This window comes from Myxocyprinus asiaticus, chromosome 7 (genome assembly GCF_019703515.2).
Source record: "Myxocyprinus asiaticus isolate MX2 ecotype Aquarium Trade chromosome 7, UBuf_Myxa_2, whole genome shotgun sequence".
NCBI classification, from domain to species: Eukaryota; Metazoa; Chordata; class Actinopteri; order Cypriniformes; family Catostomidae; genus Myxocyprinus; species Myxocyprinus asiaticus.
Window position 1 is genome coordinate 32,468,961 of NC_059350.1, and position 23,250 is coordinate 32,492,210.

Consider the following 23,250-nt stretch of genomic DNA (forward strand, 5'->3'; position numbering starts at 1 on the left):
TTTTTGTGCATACACACACTCAACTGCAAGCTAACACCAAATAAGCTTTTCTACAAGATGCATCTCACGTTTATTCTGTTCAACGAGCAGCAACACACAGACCCAATGTCTTAAAGTGTTACAAAAAGAAATTATGCATTGACCATACAGAACTCATCAGAACCATGATGGACAACAGGACACTGAGGTTATAGAGTATGTGGTGGAAGAGAATGTTCCCTGTGTAGAGGTTTCCTCCACTGGTACTTAAGTGTGGTCTCTCCCTGCACATTATGCCTCCAGCACAAGATCATACAAGGTATAAGAAACTGAACGATTCTGCTCCAATTTCTCATTTATCTAGTGGACTGCCAATTTTGGAGAGGTGGAAATGTGGTGTTGAATGCAAGAATAGTTGGCTTTGCCATACTATGCCAAAACTGTGTAACTGTCTCTAGATAATTCATGTATATCAATAAATTATTTTTGTTTTTTTAAGAAGCATGATAGAACATTTTCTTTTCCTAGACTTGGAATCCTAAAAATGCTAGTCTACCTATGGAGTTAATTAAAACGCTCACATACACGTTTTATTGAAAGAATCTGCTGTGCATAAGAGCTTCTGTAGCTGACGCATAATTCAGTATCTCCGAGTGGAAGGATTTGAGGGTGCTCTTTAGCACCTGATGCTGGCTGGACTGGGCTTTGTTCCTATAGTTCATGCTCAACAGTTTTTCAGCCAGATAGTGTAGCCACAACACGTTGGAATGAGGATTATATGTCGACCAGCAGTTACTGAGACAGAAAAAATGAGAGAAAGAACAATGAGAATCATCAATATTTGATTTGGAATTAAATGTAAAAATCTCTTGCTTTCTAAGGTGAGGTAAATACTTGTTTTCTTTCTTCATTAAACGGTAGATTTCAAACTGATAATCTCCCTGGCCCATAAACAACTCGTCATCAGCAGAGATGTCGCACGACACCGTCAGTCCATCTAAGTGAGAAAGAAAGTGCTTTCACTGTGAAACCTGCCCCTCTTTGCTTTAAAGGATAGTTCATCCAAAACTGAAAATTCTGTCAATATTTACCCTCATATCACTCCAAAACCATATTCTGTTTTGTGTGTAACGATTTACACAGTTAGAAAGCTCTTGCCAGACAATTCATAAAGTATTGACCAATTCAAGCTCTAGAAAGGACTAATAACTATAAAAGCACAATAACAGTAGCTCATATGACTTGTGCGCTATATTCTGTCTTCTGAAGCCATACGACAGCTTTGTTTGAGGAACAGACTGAAATTTAATCGTTATTCACTGACAATCTTTACCTTTACTGAAGCTTGCATCTAGTCCAGGGGTTCCCAAAAAAATGTTGTCAGCTGAAACCCTATGACAAATCATTTGCTGAAAGTACCCCATGATATTTTAAGTAATGTTAACCTTTCAAAATATAACTTTATTGAACCTTTATTACATTTATTGTTCTTTTCCCATAATAATTAGATATTTTATTTAATTCACCATTGGCATTTCTAACCGAATCAGAGGTTGCGCTACAAATAGTCATTGTCTGTCACTCTGTTGTACTGAGTTGTAAAGTTTCCGTCATTATCTATTTTTTATCCATCATTTTTGTTTGGATTTCCCTGATAATTTTATGAATTTGTGTCATTCCATTTGTGTATTTACATTTGAAATCTTAATATGATATTGCCAAAAATCCAATTTTTTATTACTGGACGAGAATGGACACTAGATGCAAGATTCAGTTTTGGATGAGATTCTCAGAGACTTACATATTATTCTGTTCCTCAGACATAGGTTTTGTATGACTTCAAAAGACTTGGAATATAGTGCATGAGCAGGCCCAGATGGAATTGGTGTGCGCAGAGAACTCTGCATTTCCGCAGAATCGCAACAACCGTAATTCAGAAAAGTTGTACACATTGCCCACCCCTTGCATGTTTGTTTATTAAATATTTTGGTTAATTTCATGGTGCTTTCAGATAACAATCTTAATATCCCTTCTGCAGAATTTCCCTCAAAATATGCAAAGAAAATGTGAAAAAAGTCTACAGATTCTGTTTGGGCCTACGCATAAACAGTGTAGACTACTTTTATGGCGATTTTTTTTTTTAAGCAAGGCCACTATGCACAGTCGTGTGGAAAGAGCTGTGCAACGATTCTTAAAAAAAAAAAAAATTCTACTTTTGTGTTTTACAGAGAAAACTAAAGAATACAGGTTTGCAACAAAACCAGGATGAGTAATAATTTTAATTAATTGTAATTTTTAGGTGAACTATTCCTTTAATTTATGAAAAGATAAACAGTGTAAGACAAAAGGTTTTGATCTTGGACTAACCAATTTCTAGGCGTGAGAGCGAGTAGTCGATTATGTTGACATGAACTCCTCGTGTCTCTAAGGAATGCACTGCTCCGTTCAGGATGAACTCATTCTGCTTCTGCTTAGTGTTATTCACCAGAATGTTCCCCCAATGAAGGTCTCTGAGAAATTAACACACACCACTTACATCAACAAACACTGACATACACATCGTTCTGTACATGCTAACTGGTGTTACATTTAAAAGGAAAATATGAATTCATAAATTTCTTTGCCATTTTGAAATAAGAGTTCAATATACAGCTACGTAGACATACTCTCAAGTTCACAATGCCAAGCCACCTCCTCAATCCACCCTGCCATTTACATAAAACTAAGTTAGAGTTGCAAAAAAGTTTAGAGTTCTGTTTATAATCAGCACTATCAGCACATTACCATATGACTACGACTATCCATATTTAGACTGTTTTCAAGAAACCTAAGACTAACATGAATTGGACTTCAGAGTGTAACAATAACTGACACAAAATTTCAAACCTAAATTTAAGTCCTAAAAAAGTTCTAAATTTAAAAAAAAAAAAAAAAGTGTGTTACCTGTGTTCAAAGCACAATGCCTGCTCAGCTACGGCCAGAGCTGCAGTGACTTGATGTAAAACACTCTTGGCCTGAGCCATGGAAGACAGCTGAGATGGCACAAACACAAACTTATGAGTTGCTAGAATAATGATAACTCACAAATCCAAAAATAATAGAAGTATAAACAAAGCAAACTAGTCTCCAAAGGGAAACTCTTGCAAGAGTACCTTTCCATTCATGTTCTCCAGATCACTCCCTCCAAACTCAAACTCCAGGATTAAAAACAGCTGCTCCTCATCAAAGAAATCTGCGCCATCAGGAAAAAAAAACGAAAAAACAAAAACGCATTAATGGACATTCAATATACCGGTAGTACAATTAAAAGGAAGAAATTTTTTATACTAAACATTATTCTAGTAGGGATGGAACAATATGGTTATGTCACGATTCGGTTCAATATACGATATGATGATCACGATTCGATATTATAACACTTAAATGACAAAGTATGACAGAAAATGGTTTATTTTTATGAAAAATCTTTGAACAAAACTAAATTAAATTAGAGTTCACACAATATAAATGCTCAAAGTTTAAATAAGAGTTTCTCATATATACCTATCTCTTTAAGAAAAGATCATAAACAAAAAAACTATATTTATTTTATTTATCATTATTCTAATCACATTCACTTTTTAAAAATATAAATATTCTAAATTCTATCAGTTAATATATCATGAAATTTTGTATATAATAATGATAGGAGCTGTCACTGTTAGAAATAATGTGTACAATTTACAAGTTATAACATTGAGTTTACATTCATTTCTACTATAACAATTGTTAAAATGGTACTGTCACTTTAAGAGATCAACAAGCATCTCACAGACTCGCACACACAGTGTCCTGGTGTATTAACGAGAAAGAAGTCTCTTGGTTTGTTTATCGCATCTGTGCCATGTGAGTTTAAAATTTATTTTCTTTTTACCTTTTCATCTGACTGTAAAGAACAGAAAGGATATTAAAGAAACATTATTCAATTAAAGTTGAGCATGTGGATTTTATCTTTGATGGACACACATTACATGAAAGAAATGGTCCGTTTTCATTTCAAACACTTTTCAGCAAAAGGTGATTTTCCAGGTATTCCAGTACTTAAATTTCTAAAAGCTAAATTCAAGCACTTTAATCACTTCAAGGACCTTGTACGAACCCTGTAAACAGTGAAGAAGAAAAAAAGCACAGTAAGGGTAAAATCAAGTAATAGAGAGATTATGAGGTTTGACGGGTCATTTCATTTCATTTATGATCACATGGACAGAAAACAATGTTTTAAATTTCGAAATATCGAGTTTGACTCAATAAGGTTCGTCATCTTTATCGAAATTCTATATATCGTCCCACCTCTAAATTCTAGGCACTCAAAGTGTGAGGAAGCATTAAAGCTTACCAGGCCTGTCATTCTCAGATCCCTTCTGGCGGTCAAACTTGTCCCAGGCTTTAAGCAGAGCTTTAGGGTACCGTCCACGCACACAATGAAGACTAAAAATAAAAGGAATAGTTCACCCAAAAGTGAAAATTCTGTCATTATTTACTCACCCTCATTTCGTTCCAAATGCATATACTGTTTTTTTCCATGGAACAAAGACAGACACTTATAAAGATTCTTTACAAATCACCGCTCCATACAATTACAGTTTATAGTAACCACAGGCAGTCAAGTTCCAAAAAGGACAAAGAAGGACTCTTTGTGTTCCACGGAAAAAACAACAGCATATGGGTGTGGAACACCATAAGGCTAAAGGCCTAGGTATACTTTGTTTTTCCGAGATATGGATCGGATCGCGAAAGGAAACTGCATTGCCTTTCAAAGTATGATCTTTGGACCACGAGCGAATATGAACACATTCGACGCATCTGTAGTACGACTGCTTTGTGAAACTCTTTTAGTATAGTAAACAGCAGGTGCATGCGCCGACAATGTGCACATACGGGGCCACACATGGGCAGTCCGTGCCAACTGTGCGGATGATAAAATTTGCGTCACACATACTGTTTGCGTTCTGATCAGCGATGCAGACAACCAAAGTATACTTTGGCTTTAACTAAATAATAAAAATGAGTGAACATCAATAATTTTATAATTTTAATACACACATACAGTAATGTGCAAAAGATGTTTCACAATAGCATTTGTCTTAAGATGGTTATTTATATCTTCAGCTTTAATGTGTCAATAGGAAATATAAATATTAGACTCCCAAACATTATTTTTGCAAATAGAAGAACAGGGAGCCCTGCAACAGATGTCATGGCCCCCATAAAGCCCCCCACTGAACATCAAGTCAGTCTGGGATTACATGAAGAGACAGAAGCAATTGAGACAGTCTAAATAAATAGAAGAACTGTGGCGAATTCTCAAAGAAGGTTGGAACATCCTATCTGCCAACAACCAAGAAAAACTGTGTCCAGGTGTACCTAGGAGAATTGGTGCTGTTTTAAAGGCAAAGGTGGTCACACTGAATATTGATTTAGCTTTTTTATGTTTACTGGACTTTGTATGATGTTAATTGATAAATGAAAACTATTTATGTCATTATTTTTGAAGACATCCTCACTATACAACATTTTTCACAAGTGCCTAAAACTTCTGCACAGTACTGTACTTTAAATCACCTGATTTTATATTTAATTTTGTTACAAAAGAAGCATACTTGTTGAGTCCAATGAAACCATCTGTCTTGTTGATTTCCTTTGAATTCAGGCAGCTCAGCTCTCTGTAGAAACATTGAAAATCAGTGTCTCCTAAAGTTTGCACAGCTTTAACCTCAAATGTATTACAGATTTACTGAGCTGTGAAAGAATTGTATAAGTCCTACTTGGAAATGATAATTTCATGAAGAATTTCGCCAAATGTTTTCTGTTGTTCACCATTGACCTTCTGATTGCCCTCCACTGGAATGATCTAGAGTAATCAAATTTTTTTTTTTTTTTAAAGTTTTGTTCAAATGAATGCTCATTCATACTGTGACATGTCAGGCAGTTGTTAGTACACTGATGAAATCCGATAAAATTGCATATGATTAAATTAAGTTTACATACTTTGAGAGCAACGGTCTGGTTGGAGTCGTTTATGGTTGAGAAGACCTCTCCAAACGTTCCCTCGCCGATTTTGTTGCAGAGCTTCATGCGAGATGGAGGGATACAGTCGCTGAACAAAAGTGGGCCAATCTGCTGACATTCCTGATACACTTTCTCTGCATCGCTGATGTCCTCGTCATATGGAGTCTGAACCACAGACAAAAGAAAAAGTGAGAGAAGAGAACGATCCTTCTCTTTAATGACAAATACTCCTAGGGAGAAAAAAAAAATTTAGTAACCTGAAAGTTAAAAATAAGTTACAGTTAAATATTTAATAACGCTGATTTTAATGAGGTACAAACGGGTCCAAAACGTACTTTCTGCCACACCGTCCAATGGCAGATGAATTGAGAAAATATATTCATAATTGCCCCTATTTTTTATTGAAAAAAGCACAAAGCTCTCTTTCTCCTTACCCTGGGGGTGTTTATGGTGGACCGGAGCAGGCGTGAAGGCGTGAGCCTGGATAAAGTTGTGCAGACAGGGGAGGCAAACAGGTCTAGACTGGTGTCAACAGGAAACCTAGAGCTTGGGGTCTTGAGATGAGACAGAACCAAGCGTCGAGGAGTGGGAAAGGCTGTAATAAATAGAATTGTGCATGAGCACACACACAGATTTTGTGGAATTAAAAAAAAATAAGTGAGGAGTGAGGGGGGCATTTAATCTCCCAATTCCACTGTTGCTCTAAAAGCTGCAACTCAAACAGTGAAATTTCTTAATGAAAATTACGATTAAAAACTGTTTTTGCAACAAAACAGGTAAAATACCAATTTTAATAAACTAAAATAAACATGTTGCATCAGATTACAAATATATATCTAATATATTTAGTCTAATATACAGCTAATATATCTCCATGCTGCCAAACACTCTGTGCTCAACAGCAATGCTTTTGCATTTCATGCGCTGTCAATCATGTTCGTCATCGTTTGAATTCTTGGCTATTTGTTGATAAGTCACGCCCATTTGAGAGCTCAACCGATCATCATATAGAGAAGCTTGGCTTCCAGGTGGGACAAAAATACATTGATTGAAAGCCCAATGCCCAGTAAGCAATCAGATGCAGATCTACTGCAAATTAGTGCACATGAAGCTCCCATAGGCTTTGTTCACACTTCAGGGAAAATCAGATTTTTTTAGACTGACTATTCAAACTGCATGATGTGTGTGTCCAGATTGGATTTTTTTTCTGTTTAGACTGCAGTTTATTTTGCTAGCACGTCCACATTAGTTGTCATGGTAACAATAGAAACTTGCGTATGTGCACCTTGAGTGAGAGTTTAGCAATGGATGTTTTGCCACTAATTATGTTTTTCATGAGGGCAGTATCAAATATGAACACATTCATCACAGACAATGACTTAAAAAAATGGGAGTTGGCATATGCAATGTTAGTTGCTGCTATGGGTTGACAACTGTCCTGTATTAACTGGAACATCCCATACTGTCCTTTATTTTAAGTGGGCAGTAAAACCTCCCATGTTAAAGGCTTTGTGTCCTGTATTGAAGCGGAACAATGCTTAAAGGGAACCCCGTATTCGTGCGAGACATTCACTACCTAACAACATTGTGGTGGCTCGCAAACGGGGACACACGGCCGACCCTGGTTCGGGCTAATCAGCTGGGAGAAGGAAACAGACGAGCCGGATGCGCCAGTTCGAGAGAGAGAGACGCACTCGGCCGCGTTGCATGTATGTCCGCGTTTGTTTGTTTTTATGTTGAGTTTTAACATGAAACTTTACGTTGACTGTTTAGCCGGTTCCCGCCACCTCCTCGCCCATGCCTTACCCTGTTACATTGGTGACGAAACCCGGGAGGGAAGAGGGATGCGCTGTTACAGAGTCCTCGCCGCTGCCATCCGCCAGGGGATGGAGGGGTCGCTGCCAGCTGCCGAGAGCCAGAGGAACCGTTGCCATCCACAGAAGGGGAGGAGCGAGCTTGCATCCGCCAGAGGGCGGAGGAGCGGTTGAGGACCGGGCGACAGCGCATCCGGTGAGCAAGATCTTCTCCCTCTCTCTCTCCGTTGCTCCGCCTCACCCTTCCCTCTCCCCTTTACCTCCCCTCGTCTCTCCCAGGGCTTCAAAAGGCTGATTTTATTTATTTCTGTCCTGTTCAGACTACAAAAACATAAACTGCTTTGAGTCAGATAGGCCAAAAAAATTACAAATAGAAAAGCCATAGACTCCCAGAAAAGCATGGCATCCTGGTGGAACACAAATTGATGTGTTTAGAGCCTCATGTCCAATGAACATCGATCTTTATTTCAGTGAAATCTAATGATACAGGTATCTGCCATAGACCTCCACTGAAGCACAGCTTCAACAGTGCTCAATGGGCTGTGCGTCCATTGCTTTCTATGTTCATACTCATGTAGAAAAAAAAAGTGCACTGCATTACTTGAACAAACAGAGCAATAGTGATTTTACACTTTCATTTGCTAAACTATTGACTTGCACAAATGAAAATGTAATAATATAGATTCATTGTACATATATTAAACTACACTTCCTGTGTAGTTTTAAGGCAATCCCCATTGTTTGCAGGGTCCCTACACTGTTTGACCAATGAATTTCCATTACTTTTCCCATGTCATTTCCAGTTGTTTTTAAAAATAATTTTGATTCAGACTGATTCACTGATAAATCAATGATTTACATCATTCAGACCGATTCATTGATATAATTCCCTGATATTTCCAAGTTTTCCATGACAGTAGGAAACCTGACCTTTAGTTGGTTTGGTGTGTAAATCAGCAAAGACTTTTGTGTTTATGTCTATGTGGTTTATCTGGCCTGTTGTAAACATACCAGTTTTCTTCTTATGCACGGACAGTGCTGCCTTGAATCGCCCCCAGGAGTGTGTGGTGAGTGTGTCAGGAGTGAAGTTGGTCAAGATGGAGGAGAGACTCATCTGCTCCTTTCTAAGTGGGGTCAAAGCCAGACTAATCCCACTGGTGCCCTGCAGCCAGCCACACACTGATTCCTGCATGTATGCACAGAAACAAAAGCAAAATCAGCCAAAATCTCTTGGTTATTGTCAATGTTTCCCACAAAATAATGGCACTTTCTGTAAAATAACACCCTACAAAAACTAAATTTATGAGTTAAATAAGGTCTGTGTTTAACTTTACTTGAAAAGACTTTCTTTGTTCTACAATATAAATTACACAGTCATAACTCAAACATGGATTTTTAAACCACCGTGTTTCCACTTTCGGGCTAAATTAGGCTGTGCCTGCCAATTACCCTCGGGCCAAAGAAGGCCAACTGGGGAATGAGGCAGGGTCAATGTCAAAGACGAAGTTTCACTCAGTCAGATCTCGCTTTCCACCAAGCAAAGACCAAAATAAGCAAACAATCGGTAGCTTCAGTCTCCATTCTCCATCATGTTAATTTCGAGGGCTAGCGAGTCTCCAGAGTATGATACCCCAGCATCTCTTTTGCTTGTGAAATGGGTGGGGTACGTGATGTTGGCACCTTTGCGCCATATTAAGGGTGGATTTTAGGTCAACGTTGTGGTGCTATTGGCCTGATAGTGGGAATGCAGATTGGTTTTGGTCTTGCAGCTCGAGGCCCAAGGCTATTGGCCCCAGCTGACCAGTTGATAGCCCTGGCTAACACTGGCCCGATAGTGGAAACGTGGCTATTACGTGCTTTAAAAGCTCAATATGCTACATAAGGACTATAACGGTTGTCCTATTCACTCGTCAAGCACGTATTTGAGTTTATATGTTTGATGAATGACGTGTAATTCATCAAACAACCACTGCAACTCTTAAAGAGCAACTTGCTAGCAAATAGGTTTGTAATGCGTGTAATTTATGTTGTAGAACAAAATGGGAATGTAAAAATCTTAAGGCACAGGTATACATCGTGTTTCTGGGTTCTGGTTCATATCACGCCCGGCCGACCACTTTGCCTTTCAAAGTATACTTTTCTGACCATGAACTAATTTGAACATGTTCGACGCATGCCCACAACAAGTGCTTTGTGATACTCTTTTAGTACAGTCAATGATCGGCGCATGCGAGGACCATGTCCACGGGTCAAGAAAATCTGGGCTGCATGGAGTCAGGCCGCGCGGACTGTGCTGATGATGAGATTTGGTCACACATACTGTGCACGGAGCAACCAGCAAAAGTACACTTTGCCCTTAAATCTTCAGGGTTGGCCTTCAAATTGATGTCATGACAGCTCTATTAATAAGCATTTTTAATAAAGGTATACTTTCAATAATATGTCAAGAAATTAGTATAAATATTTGAGCAAAATAATAAGTAAATGAAAGTATTATTGACAGAGTGATAACTAACTACTGCATTAGTGTCTGCTCCAGCAGACAATATGCTGCTCCAGGAACTGTAGTCTCCTGACACACCCTTTGTTCGTCCTTCCTTTGTTTTCCACTTTTCATTGTGTTCTCTAGTACTTCTCTTTGACCATCGGCTGACATTCTGTCCACTCACACAAACTTTACGACCAGTGCCAGTACCAGCCCCTGTGCGTTCTTTAGGCACAGCAGGGGGTCGTGCTTTGCTAGGAGCTGCAGAGGCAGGTGGAGAGCCTGGAGGTGGTTGGAATGATGCTGACAGACGTCGAACAACTGTTTCTATATTACGAGGAGTCCTATGACTCTTTAAACTAGCATTGCAACTCTCTGTCTCTTTTACAGGTGGAGAGGTTGCACTGTCTCTTTGGCAGATGTACGGGGAGTCAAAGCAGGGTGCTTTTGCTGCCCCCTGGTGGACATCAGGATGCACATCCAAGTCAAGACGTGGAATGCCGACGATGAGGCAAGATAACAGACATTCAGCCTTAAGACGGTCAATAAGAGGCTGGCTTGGGCAAACTGTCTCAGGTGAACGGGAAGTAGAAAGAGATTTTGAGGAGGATGAAGAGATATAGAGAGGTGTGAGAGATGGTTTGGACAGTGAAGTGTGGCTGGATGATACAGCAGCGTGGGTTTGGTTGCACTGACTGGTTGCTGCCATGGAGAACACCGAACAGTATGAGGAAATCTTCTCCACACGTTTCATGCTACATCTCTGCACTGACAGATGGTCTGAGATGTTTATTCTGTTGAGCATTATGGCTACATCCACTGTGCGACACCTACACATCCACATAAACAGACAAAAACTGAACTGAAACATTTCAGAATATTTATTTAACTGAAAAAGTTTGACACTTTGGACTGTTTTTGCCAGTCAAACATTTGGAAAAACCAAATTTTTTTATTATTACTATTTTTCACATTTTAGAATAATAGTCACCAAAACTATGGCTAATTCCAAGCATTTAAGCTTAATGCTTTGGGAATAAGATAAAAAAAAAAAAAAATCTGTCCTTACTTACCCACCCCAGGGTTCGTACAAATGCTTCAAAGATAAATTCAAGGACTTTTAAGCACATTTTTATTTGTTTTCAAGGACTATGCTCGAGATGTCATTAAAACAAATTATTTTTGTTAACTTTAAATAAAAAATATTTTAACCATTCAGTTAATTTATTTTTATGAAACACCACTTATTACAAGTACAACAATGAGCATCTTTAACTGCATATTCTCACAGTAACAATTCTTGGTTCATCCATGACGAAATTGATGTGCAGTTGTAGTGTGCTCCCTTAAAACGCACTTCACTTTCCAACAAAAGTGAAAAAACTGGGTCCGTAACAGTATTCCATATGACTCATGTGCTGTGTTCCATGAGTCACAACAGATTTATGTGAGGAACTTACCGAAATTGCAAATGGGTCATTCTCAAAAATAAATTGACTTTCCAACTTACAAAATATTGAAATTTTCCATTTAGTTAATTTTTTGCCTATAAACGCTGAGGGTAAACATTTTGTAACATGTTGACATAAATTTTTATTCATAAAGGACAACTTGGCTGTTGTTCTTTTATTATTTAATTTTGTTTCACAAAACAAGCAAGTTAACACTAAGTTAACACTAATGAGGGTTAAATGGGTTACAACACCACATTTTTAGGGTTCAATGGGGTACAACACCAAATATTTTTGTGAGAAATATTAGTTAAAATGTGAATAACTTTTTAACATGCTGGGAAAAATCACTATATGCATATTTAAGCAGCCTCTGAACTTAAACCTTACAAATAATTTTCTACAACTTTTTGTATTTAAATTTTTTTTTTTTTTTTTTATGTTTAAAAAAAGGTTTAACATTGATAAAACCAATCACATGAAATCAAGGAACAAACATTCTTTTTAAATTATTTAAATAAATAATCATTTTGTTTTGCTTTCTTGCACACATGTTCGGCCTTGCATTAATGCTTTTATTAAAAATAAGTACAAAATAAATACACAAATAACTTTACATGTCATAGAATTGGTGTACCAGATGAAGGGAACAAGGATTTTTTTCAGGCAATTAACAATTTCAAATATATTTTCTAAAAAATTGGCAAAACAGAGTCAAGCCATTTCATATCATTAAAGGTTAGGTTATAAAATTATAAAAATAAAAATTTGCGCTATTTGAAAGCTTTTTCATGACTAAAAAAGTCAAGGGACATGTCTGTCAACATTTTGATATTGACCCAAATGTTGTCAGAAATAACCTATTTTGTGAGACACAAAGCTTTCTTTACAGAAGGGGGCACTAGACGGCTCACACAACTGAATCCTCCATTGATCTGCATTCAAATCATTCAAAACATTTTACATCTCATCTAATTTTTTCACTCTGGAGAGCAAATTGTAATTAAAACTGATAGTTGCAAGGATTCATACTTGTTAAATCCGCAACAGCAGTATCTATAAAATATATATTTTTTAAATCCTCCAGTAACACTTGATTGTGATTGGCCCATTCTGAACAGCACTGCCAGAAGTAACAGGTGCCACGTGACAGCGCTGTCTATGCACTGCCTGCTTCAGCAGTGGTCTAGTGGTCTGTCGTCATGTTTTTCCGAAAATAAATAAATACATTTAATTTATTAAATAATTTAAGCAATGTATTTTAAGATTTTCTATAATTCAAGAACTTTTTAAGCACCTCTTGGTAAAAATTGCAATTTTCAAGGGTTTTCCAGGACTTAAATTTGAAAAAGCCAAATTCAAGTACTTCAAGCACCTTGTACGAACCCTGCCACCCTAATGTCGCTCCAAACATATGATTTTCTTTCTTCAGTGGAACACAAAAGGCAAATTTTTAGGAAGGTTTATTTGCCATTTGGGTAACTGACAAATAAGGTTGTCCAAGGTGACAAAAATGGTAAATCTTAAAAAAATCTAGTTTAGAGGGGCCTGGGTAGCTCAGCGAGTAAAGACACTGACTACCACCCCTGGAGTCGAGAGTTCGAATCCAGGGTGTACTGAGTGACTCCAGCCAGGTCTCCTAAGCAACCAAATTGGCCCGGCTGCAAGGGAGGGTAGAGTCACATGGGGTAACCTTCTCGTGGTCGCTATAATGTGGTTCTCGCTCTCGGTGGGGCGCGTGGTGAGTTGTGCGTGGATGCTGCGGAGAATGGCATGAAGCCTCCACAAGCGCTAGGTCTCTGCGGTAACGTGCTCAACAAGCCACATGCTAAACTGCGTGGCTTGACGGTCTCAGATGCGGAGGCAACTGAGATTCGTCCTCCACCACCTGGATTGAGGCACTACACCACGAGGACTTAGAGCGCATTGGGAATTCCAAATTGGGGAGAAAAAAAAAAAAAAAATTATATATATATATATATATATACACAAAAATTCTAGTTCAGAAAAAATATAGAAATGACTTTAATCTCCAACACAGTAGAAGAGGTATATTAAAGTAATTGTTTTGTGTGAATTGCATTTGTAAATTATTTCGGAATAATTTAATAAATCTGGACAAAAAAAATGTGCATCACGTCATTGAACCATATAATGAAAGTGAATGGTGACTCCAGCTTAAAAAAAAATAAAATAAATACATAAAATCACAGTAAAAGTAATCAATATGACTCATACAGGTTTGAGGTCCAATTAAGTTTAATGTTATCAATGCAGCCACAATTTTGGATTTCAGTGATTTATTATTGATTTGATCTGAGAGTGAATAACGACTTAAATTTTGTTCTGCTCATCACACAAAGTTATCAAATGGCTTCAGAGGACTTGGAATATAGTGTAGTAAACGTATTGATTGTTTTTACTGTGGTTGGTTTTATTGAGCTTGGCAGATCAGAGTCACTGTTCGCTTTTCATTATAAATATTATATGGAAAATAAACTAAAATAAATTTACATTTCTCCTTTTGTGTTCCATTGAATAAAGAAAGTCGTACAACGTCTGGAGCGAGTAAATAATGACAGAACTTTCCTTTTTGGGTGAATTATTCCTTTAAGCATAAGAAATAAATTCAGTAAAGTGAGTCCAAACTTTTGACTGGCTAAATGTACACCGATCAGCCACAACATTAAAACAACCTGCCTAATATTGTGTAGGTCCCCCTCGTGCCGCCAAAACAGCACCAACCCACATCTCAGAATAGCATTCTGAGATGCTATTCTTCTCACCACAATTGTACAGAGTGGTTATCTGAGTTACTGTAGACTTTGTGAGTTCGAACCAGTCTGGCCATTCTCTGTTGACCTCTCTCATCAACAAGGCATTTACATCCACAGAACTGCCACTCACTGGATGTTTTTTGTTTTTAGCACTATTCTGAGTAAATTCTAGAGACCGTTGTGCATGAAAATCTCAGGAGATCAGCAGATCACCAGCCCATCTGGCACCAACACTCATGCCACGGTCCAAATCAGTGAGATCACATTTTTTCCCCATACCGATGGTTGATGTGAACATTAACTGAAGCTCCTGACCCATTTCTGCATGATTTTATGCACTGCTGCCACACAATTGGCTGATTAGATAATCGCATGGATGATTGTTGGTGCCAGATGGGCTGGTTTGAGTATTTCTGTAACTGCTGATCTCCTGGGATATTCACACACAACAGTCTCTAGAATTTACTCAGAATGGTGCCAAAAACAAAAAATATCCAGTGACCGGAAGTTCTGTGGATGGAAATGCCTTGTTGATGAGAGAGGTCAACAGAGAATGGCCAGACTGGTTCGAACTGACAAAGTCTACGGTAACACAGATAACCGCTCTGTACAATTGTGGTGAGAAGAATAGCATCTCAGAATGCTATTCTGAGATGCGGGTTGGTGCAGTTTTGGCACAATATTAAGCAGGTGGTTTTAATGTTGTGGCTGATCAGTGTATGTTGTGCTGCTGTATGTTGTGTCAAAGTTGTGCAATACAACAGCTGGAAAAAATATCACTGGGCTTAATCTTTGTAAATGAGGCATTACTCACCTCTCCTTTAGCTCCTCTGCTAAAGATTCCAGGTTTGACAGAGGTGACACATATGCAAAGCCTGTGCTTGCCTGTGAAGATGTTTCCCCTGCACATCCCTCTTTTCTTTGGTCCCTCTCTCCATCCCCAGCTGTCTCCTCCACAACTGATTCCTCTCCTCCCTCCCTCTTCTGCATCACTCTCTCTCCTGTGTAGTTTAGGAGCTGTTGGATTCCCTCCTTCTGCACAGTGCGATCACACGCACGGGCATTCTTTAAACAGTGAGTGCTTTTGTTGGTTTTTGTAGACTGGTAAAGTTCATCAAAGCTGAGGGAAGAGATCTCACTAATGGAGGGCTCTGGCAAGTGCAGGAGCTGTCCGCAGACCAGGGAAGGGGTGCTGGACAATAGGGGACATTTACCTGGAAGGTGCTGCTCATCGCTATCATTAAAAGACACCTCACCCAGAGCCTCACGTTTCTTGGAGTGTTTGCGGTTCTTGTTAGTGGTGGGCTTGTTTGAGCTACGGTTTTCCACAGAGAATGGCTTCCTGCTTGCAAGTCCTTTTTTACACGAAAATAAAGGGAGGAAATCATCTGAGGAATTTATTGTGCGGTGAAGAGCAACAGACTAGGAAAAAGGAGAAGGGTGAGAAACATGAACAAAACACTGATGTTTCAATGACAAACAGTGACCATTTTCTCTCTCTCACACACACACAAACAGGACACTGTCACTTACAATCTGCTTGTTGGTGTGTTTCTGAGCTTGGATAGATGGCAGTGGTCTTTTGTGATGTGTGACATACCTGCCCAAAACGGTAGGGTCTGACACTTTCTCAGCACTAACAGGACACAAAATATCATATTAGTCAAACTGAGATGGACTGAGATGGAGTGTTTTCTGATTTCTTACAGAATTTACACTACAAGACTTACTCAGCACATTCTTCTTCAGATGTTCTTGTAAAGATTTTCTTCATTAAGGAATCATCCTCATTCTCACTGCTGCTGAGAACTGACTGTATATTTCTTTTCAACTGTTTTGTTGTTCGAGTCTCTCTCACAGCTGTAGTCCTCACTGATGGTTTAGCATTTGTCTTCTTTCTGCAGATACAAACTCATGAGGAACCATGAAGGAAAGACAAAGGGTAAAAAGAAAACAGGTAAATGATGCTGTTCTCTTCAATGAAAAAGCAGACATGCCACTTGAAGCTTAAATTGTTCTTGAACATTGGTATTAAAAATATATACAGTACATACTGTATGTATGTATGTATGTATGTATATATATATACACACACACACACACACACACACACACACAGGCGGCCAAAAGTTTGGAATAATGTACAGATTTTGCTCTTATGAAAAGAAATTGGTACTTTTATTCACCAAAGTGGCATTCAACTGATCACAATGTATAGTCAGGACATTAATAATGTTAAAAATTACTATTACAATTTGAAAAAAAAAAAATTTCAGAACTTCTTAAACTACTAAGTGTTTTCATTAAAAAATCCTCCACGTGCAGCATTTACAGCTTTGCAGATCTTTGGCATTCTAGCTGTCAGTTTATCCAGAAACTCAGTTGACATTTCACCCCACGCTTCCTGTAGCACTTGCCATAGATGTGGCTGTCTTGTCGGGCACTTCTCATGCACCTTACAGTCTAACTGATCCCACAAATGCTCAATGGGGTTAAGATCCTTAACACTCTTTTCCAATTATCTGTTGTCCAATGTCTGTGCTTCTTTGCCCACTCTAACCTTTTCTTTTTCTTTTTCCGTTTCAAAAGTGTCTTTATCTTTGCAATTCTTCCCATAAGGCCTGCACCCCTGAGTCTTCTCTTTACTGTTGTACATGAAACGTGTTGAGCAGGTAGAATTCAATGAAGCTGTCAGCTGAGGACATGTGAGGCGTCTATTTCTCAAACTAGAGACTCTGATGTACTTATCCTCTTGTTTAGCTGTACATCTGGCATTCCACATCTCTTTCTGTCCTTGTTAGAGCCAGTTGTCCTTTGTCTTTGAAGACTGCAGTGTACACATTTGTATTTTTTTTTTTTTTTTGGCAGTTTCAAGCATTGTTTAGCCTTCATTCCTCAAAAAAATGATTGACTGACGAGTTTCTAGAGAAAGCAGTTTCTTTTTTGACCTAATATTGACCTTCAGACATGCCAGTCTTTTGCATACTCTGGCAACTCAAAAACAAATACAAAGACAATTCTAAGCTTCATTTAACAAACCAAATAGCTTTCAGCAGTGTTTTATATAATGGCAAGTGATTTTCTAGTACCAAATTATCAATTTAGCATGATTACTCAAGGATAAGGTATTGGAGTGATGGCTGCTGGAAATGGGGCATGTCTAGATTTTTTCAAATAGTGATGGTGCTGTTTTTTACATCAGTAATGTCCTGACTATACTTTGTGATCAGTTGAATGCCACTTTGGTGAATTAAAGTACCAATTTCCTTCTGAAACAGCAAAATCTGTACATTACTCCAAACTTTTGGCTGCCAGTGTATATATATATTTTTATATTAAGAACTTCATCTGTTCTCCCCTTAATGTTGGCAAAATATTTGTTCTAGAGTGGCTTTTTCCACAGTCCCGACCTGTATGGCAAGGACGGTGCATAGTTTTCCTCATCACTCTCCTTCTCTTTTATGTCAGTCATTCTTTTGCTCTTAGCTTTCCGTGACGCTGTTTCTCTCATTCTCCTTAAAACAGAAAAAAAAAAAAAAAAACTCTGTCTTGTAATATAACATGGTAATGTTAATGAGTAAGTGTGTGTGTGTGTGTGGGTTTTTTTTACCGTTTCTTGGGTTGTGTGGCCTCTGGTATGGACTGATCAGATGGAGTGCTAGAAAAAGAGAAAGCTGCCTTCTTCAGGTCAGGTGAGAACCAAGGCTCAACCTTTCGCATTCGTTTACTGTATGTCCTCATAAACACCTGTCCATTTTTTCCTCTGGCATTCATTATGGGTCTGTAATACAGAGTGGAATGAAACATTTAAAAAAAAATTTAAAAATGGTAAAACACCACAAACAACTCCTTAATGAACCTGTGATGCATCTCGGTACCAGAACTGTATTACAGTCTGCTACAGGACAATAATCTTGACACAGGCAGATCCGCATAGATCAGTGTTTAATCATATCGCTGGAACCCAAGAATAGTTATTAGAACCCTCTTTACTTTCTCGTTTCATTTTACTAAAACGAAAAAAACTTTTTTTTTTTTTTTACTAACTATAAGAGATGTTTTGGACACACCCATGTTTTCTTTTTGTAATGTTGAATTCATAGATTATATTATATAACATTGCTCATTGCTATTTGTTTCCCATACGTTGTTTGTATATTCTTCAAAAATGTAAATAAAACTTAAACTAAACGCACTCAAGAGACCAATAACTTTTCTTTGACATTTTTTGAATACGGGCCTTTGAATTTTCAAGGCAAATGTCTTGGATCTTAAACGCTTTGTAATTACCTGACAAACAGGAATCGTTAACCTATAATAAAATAAACATGCAAATAAACCAAAATTACAACCAATACTTTTCAGATATGCGTTAAAGAAAGTGTTAGGAAAATCCATGAAAACATGAGCAAACCGCTAAACAAGAAACAACTGCACTGCCTTGCGCATATTTTAAAAACGAATGCGCTGTTATGTTGACAATTAAATTGACCTCGATGTCGTGACATGCAGGTCGCTTCTATGGTCTCAGAAAATGAGATTAATTAATAAATGTATAATGTCAAATATATTATTACCAACGCAAACAATAGCCAGCCAGCTAGCCAGCCAGCCAGCCAGTACAACAACCCGCTCTACGTTCAAACTGAGAGGAGCTATTGATTGGTCATTGATGATTACGTCACCCAAGAGGGCGTGATAAATTTGACAAGCTCACCAGAGGGAAGCCAAAGATCTTCTATACAGTTCTACCTACCCATAAAACAACCTCCGCGCTTTTGCCATAGGTGAGAGAGCGTAACGGTCTTAAAAAGTGAAGGAGGATTGAATGTTTTAGATTTTAAGACTTCCAATATGATATTTAAAGTAAAATGGTTGCAAAATTATCTTAAAAATAAACAAAGTATAAGGTGTATAGTACCAAGTCTTATATTTCAAAAAGTAGGTGGTATAGAGTTTTTATTGAAATGTGATTTTGATATTAATAAGATTTCCATAAAACGTGCAAGTTTCCATAAACAGGTTTTACTTTTTTGGTCGCTAATGTACAATCATAATTTCTCGCCCCATAAATGCACAATTTGGAATAATAGATATATAAGGGTTAGAAACAAAACACTTTTTTTGATAATTGGTTTGAAAAGGGAATTATTTGGGTTAAGTAATTAATTAAAAATGAGGTATCTTATATACAGGTGCATCTCAATAAATTAGAATGTCGTGGAAAAGTTCATTTATTTCAGTAATTCAACTCAAATTGTGAAACTCGTGCATTAAATAAATTCAGTGCACACAGACTGAAGTAGTTTAAGTCTTTGGTTCTTTTAATTGTGATGATTTTGGCTCACATTTAACAAAAACCCACCAATTCACTATCTCAAAAAATTAGAATATGGTGACATGCCAATCAGCTAATCAACTCAAAACACCTGCAAAGGTTTCCTGAGCCTTCAAAATGGTCTCTCAGTTTGGTTCACTAGGCTACACAATCATGGGGAAGATTGCTGATCTGACAGTTGTCCAGAAGACAATCATTGACACCCTTCACAAGGAGGGTAAGCCACAAACATTCATTGCCAAAGAAGCTGGCTGTTCACAGAGTGCTATATCCAAGCATGTTAACAGAAAGTTGAGTGGAAGGAAAAAGTGTGGAAGAAAAAGATGCACAACCAACCGAGAGAACCGCAGCCTTATGATTGTCAAGCAAAATCGATTCAAGAATTTGGGTGAACTTCACAAGGAATGGACTGAGGCTGGGGTCAAGGCAACAAGAGCCACCACACACAGACGTGTCAAGGAATTTGGCTACAGTTGTCGTATTCCTCTTGTTAAGCCACTCCTGAACCACAGACAACGTCAGAGGCGTCTTACCTGGGCTAAGGAGAAGAAGAACTGGACTGTTGCCCAGTGTTCCAAAGTCCTCTTTTCAGATGAGAGCAAGTTTTGTATTTCATTTGGAAACCAAGGTCCTAGAGTCTGGAGGAAGGGTGGAGAAGCTCATAGCCCAAGTTGCTTGAAGTCCAGTGTTAAGTTTCCACAGTCTGTGATGATTTGGGGTGCAATGTCATCTGCTGGTGTTGGTCCATTGTGTTTTTTTGAAAACCAAAGTCACTGCACCCGTTTACCAAGAAATTTTGGAGCACTTCAAGCTTCCTTCTGCTGACCAGCTTTTTAAAGATGCTGATTTCATTTTCCAGCAGGATTTGGCACCTGCCCACACTGCCAAAAGCACCAAAAGTTGGTTAAATGACCATGGTGTTGGTGTGCTTGACTGGCCAGCAAACTCACCAGACCTGAACCCCATAGAGAATCTATGGGGTATTGTCAAGAGGAAAATGAGAAACAAGAGACCAAAAAATGCAGATGAGCTGAAGGCCACTGTCAAAGAAACCTGGGCTTCCATACCACCTCAGCAGTGCCACAAACTGATCACCTCCATGCCACACCAAATTGAGGCAGTAATTAAAGCAAAAGGAGCCCCTACCAAGTATTGAGTACATATACAGTAAATGAACATACTTTCCAGAAGGCCAACAATTCACTAAAAATGTTTTTTTTTTTTATTGATCTTATGATGTATTCTAATTTTTTGAGATAGTGAATTGGTGGGTTTTTGTTAAATGTGAGCCAAAATCATCACAATTAAAAGAACCAAAGACTTAAACTACTTCAGTCTGTGTGCACTGAATTTATTTAATACACGAGTTTCACAATTTGAGTTGAATTACTGAAACAAATGAACTTTTCCACGACATTCTAATTTATTGAGATGCACCTGTAGTTATACCGAATTATCAATATGTATAACTTTCCAATTGAACCTAGCCAGTATTTAAGGGTATTGTATGCAATTCCCAGGTAAATTTTGAGACTTTTAGGTATGACAATAGTCGTTTATTAGAATCAGTTGAAGAGTTTACTTCCTGCATTAGGTTGCACGGCAAGGATTTTTTAAGATATGGGTGTAATAATTTTTTCTTACACACCTTACACGTTCCCTTTTTCAAACAAAAGATATCCTTGCTTTTACAGCTAAATGGAACTTTGTTTAAAAAACAGTTTGATTGGAGTACAATATGGTTGACCCTCACAAGTATTGTATTATAAATAAAGTGAAGGAGGTTTCATATAAGATTGTACATCGAGTATACCCAGTCAAGACACTTGTGGTACAATGCTTTAAAGTTAGAGCGGAATATAATTGTACATTTTGTAAAAGTGCCCCTGAGACTATTAATCATTTATTTTGGGAGTGTCCTAAGGTACAAGCCTTCTGGAGAGAGGTAGAAAATTATTTCCAAAAATAATTGTTAATTTAGAAGAAAGTGATGTGATGTTAAAATGTTTCTCAATTGATAAAGATAAAAATCTAGTATTTATATGTGATTTAATCATTATTATGTCTCATTATTATATACATAAATTCAAATGGATTAAAAAAATATCTGTATTTGAACAATTTAAAACTGACATTAAAACATATCTGGAAACTATATCTAAAAGTAGAAATTTGAAAGCAATACGAACTATACAACTGATACGAACTATGCTTACATTTTTCATTTAATGTATTTTTTTTTTTTTTTCATGTAATTCTCCCTGTAAGCCCCTGACATGTTTTTTGCTATATGTACTCGTTTGTACTTTTTGCATTGTTCTAAATAAAAATAAATAAATAAAAAATAAAGAGAGAGAGAGAGAGAGAGAGCGTAACGGTCAACTAGCGTGTTACGACTGGTCTTGTTGAGCTCCTTGGTTACGACAGTAAGTCACCGTTTCCGGATACCATGCAAATTAATGGGGAGATCCGTAATCTGGCACCTACCTGTCGCAAAATTGTCTGTGTCTTCTCTTATAAAACAGCGATTGTATCGTTGTAAACTCCCCAGTGTTGCCAACTTAGCGACTTTGTCACTAGATTTAGCGACTTTTTTTTCTAAAAAGCACCAAGCGACAAATCTTAGCTACTTTCCGTAGAAGAGTAGCTAGTACTGCCGTGCGAGCGCGAGGTCTTGCTTTCCCGCCGCAGGCATACCTCTCTCTGTGTCTACTCCTTTCAGTGAGTGGCAGACAGAGGAGCAGCACATTCAGTTCACCGCACGGCAGCTGACACAGACGTGAATGAGCTGCACATGTGCAAACAGAGTTGCCAAGGACCAATCAATAATCTGTATGGTTTGCTCCTCCTTTGTTTTGATTTAAACAATTTAATTTGACCATTATTTTTCTTGCTTATCGCTCACTGTTACACAGACGAAGGCATTCTGTTGCTTCTAACTTTCTCTCCGAGTTAACATTTTACATGTAAATATAGCCGAAATCACAGCACAGCCGTTGTCTTTAACTGATGTTATAAAATCAGGATTTTAGCAGTGCAGAGCAGCAGCTTGGAAATTGCTTGTAAGTGCTTTAGCTACTTTTCATTAAAAGTAGTTGGCAACACTGCTCCACACATAGTTTATTCCAAAATGATTTGAAGATTAGCGGATAAGTGATGAGCTGTTTCCTCACAAAAGCAGTTTGTTCCTCACACTGAAGTATCTCCCCCATAGACATCCATTCAAAATCCATATGTTTCTCAGTGGAATTTTCAGGTGTAAATTAAAATCCAGACCGATGCTGAAGCAGTATTTAGGAGCACTTTCGTCTGTCAATTAGTACGTTTCTTTTCTCAGCGCTGTTCAGGCTGGACCAAT

General features: G+C 37.9%; 1 protein-coding gene across 4 annotated transcripts; it reads right to left on the bottom strand.

Annotated features, from left to right (window-relative positions):
* Positions 1-46: 46 nt before the first annotated feature.
* On the bottom strand, positions 47-22,627 carry LOC127443631 (uncharacterized). Of its 4 annotated transcripts, none has more exons than XM_051702345.1 (18): positions 22,380-22,625; positions 18,165-18,335; positions 17,965-18,069; positions 16,285-16,452; positions 16,088-16,190; positions 15,369-15,976; positions 10,358-11,156; positions 8,853-9,027; positions 6,462-6,622; positions 6,007-6,192; positions 5,784-5,869; positions 5,619-5,681; positions 4,355-4,446; positions 3,132-3,211; positions 2,923-3,011; positions 2,347-2,489; positions 874-976; positions 47-774 (listed from the first exon to the last, which is right to left on the bottom strand). In XM_051702345.1, exons 2-18 carry the CDS (start codon positions 18,326-18,328, stop codon positions 570-572), a joined length of 3,330 nt encoding a protein of 1,109 aa, XP_051558305.1. In that variant the 5' UTR covers positions 18,329-18,335; positions 22,380-22,625; the 3' UTR covers positions 47-569. The 4 variants fall into 4 exon arrangements, 3 of the variants coding, with proteins under 3 accessions (XP_051558305.1, XP_051558306.1, XP_051558307.1); XM_051702346.1 differs by lacking the exon at positions 22,380-22,625 and adding an exon at positions 19,132-19,193; XR_007897684.1 differs by lacking the exons at positions 47-774; positions 874-976; positions 2,347-2,489 and having other exon boundaries at positions 2,943-3,011; positions 3,132-4,118; positions 22,380-22,627.
* Positions 22,628-23,250: the final 623 nt, after the last annotated feature.

Coding starts and splice junctions, on each gene's coding strand:
- LOC127443631 (XM_051702345.1), bottom strand. CDS start 18,328: ATGAATGCCAGAGGAAAAAATGGACAGGTGTTTATGAGGACATACAGT. Junction 4,447..5,618: donor GGTTTCATTGGACTCAACAA/GTATGCTTCTTT, acceptor TTTTATTTTTAG/TCTTCATTGTGTGCGTGGAC. Junction 2,490..2,922: donor GCATTGTGCTTTGAACACAG/GTAACACACTTT, acceptor TTAATTTCTCAG/AGACCTTCATTGGGGGAACA.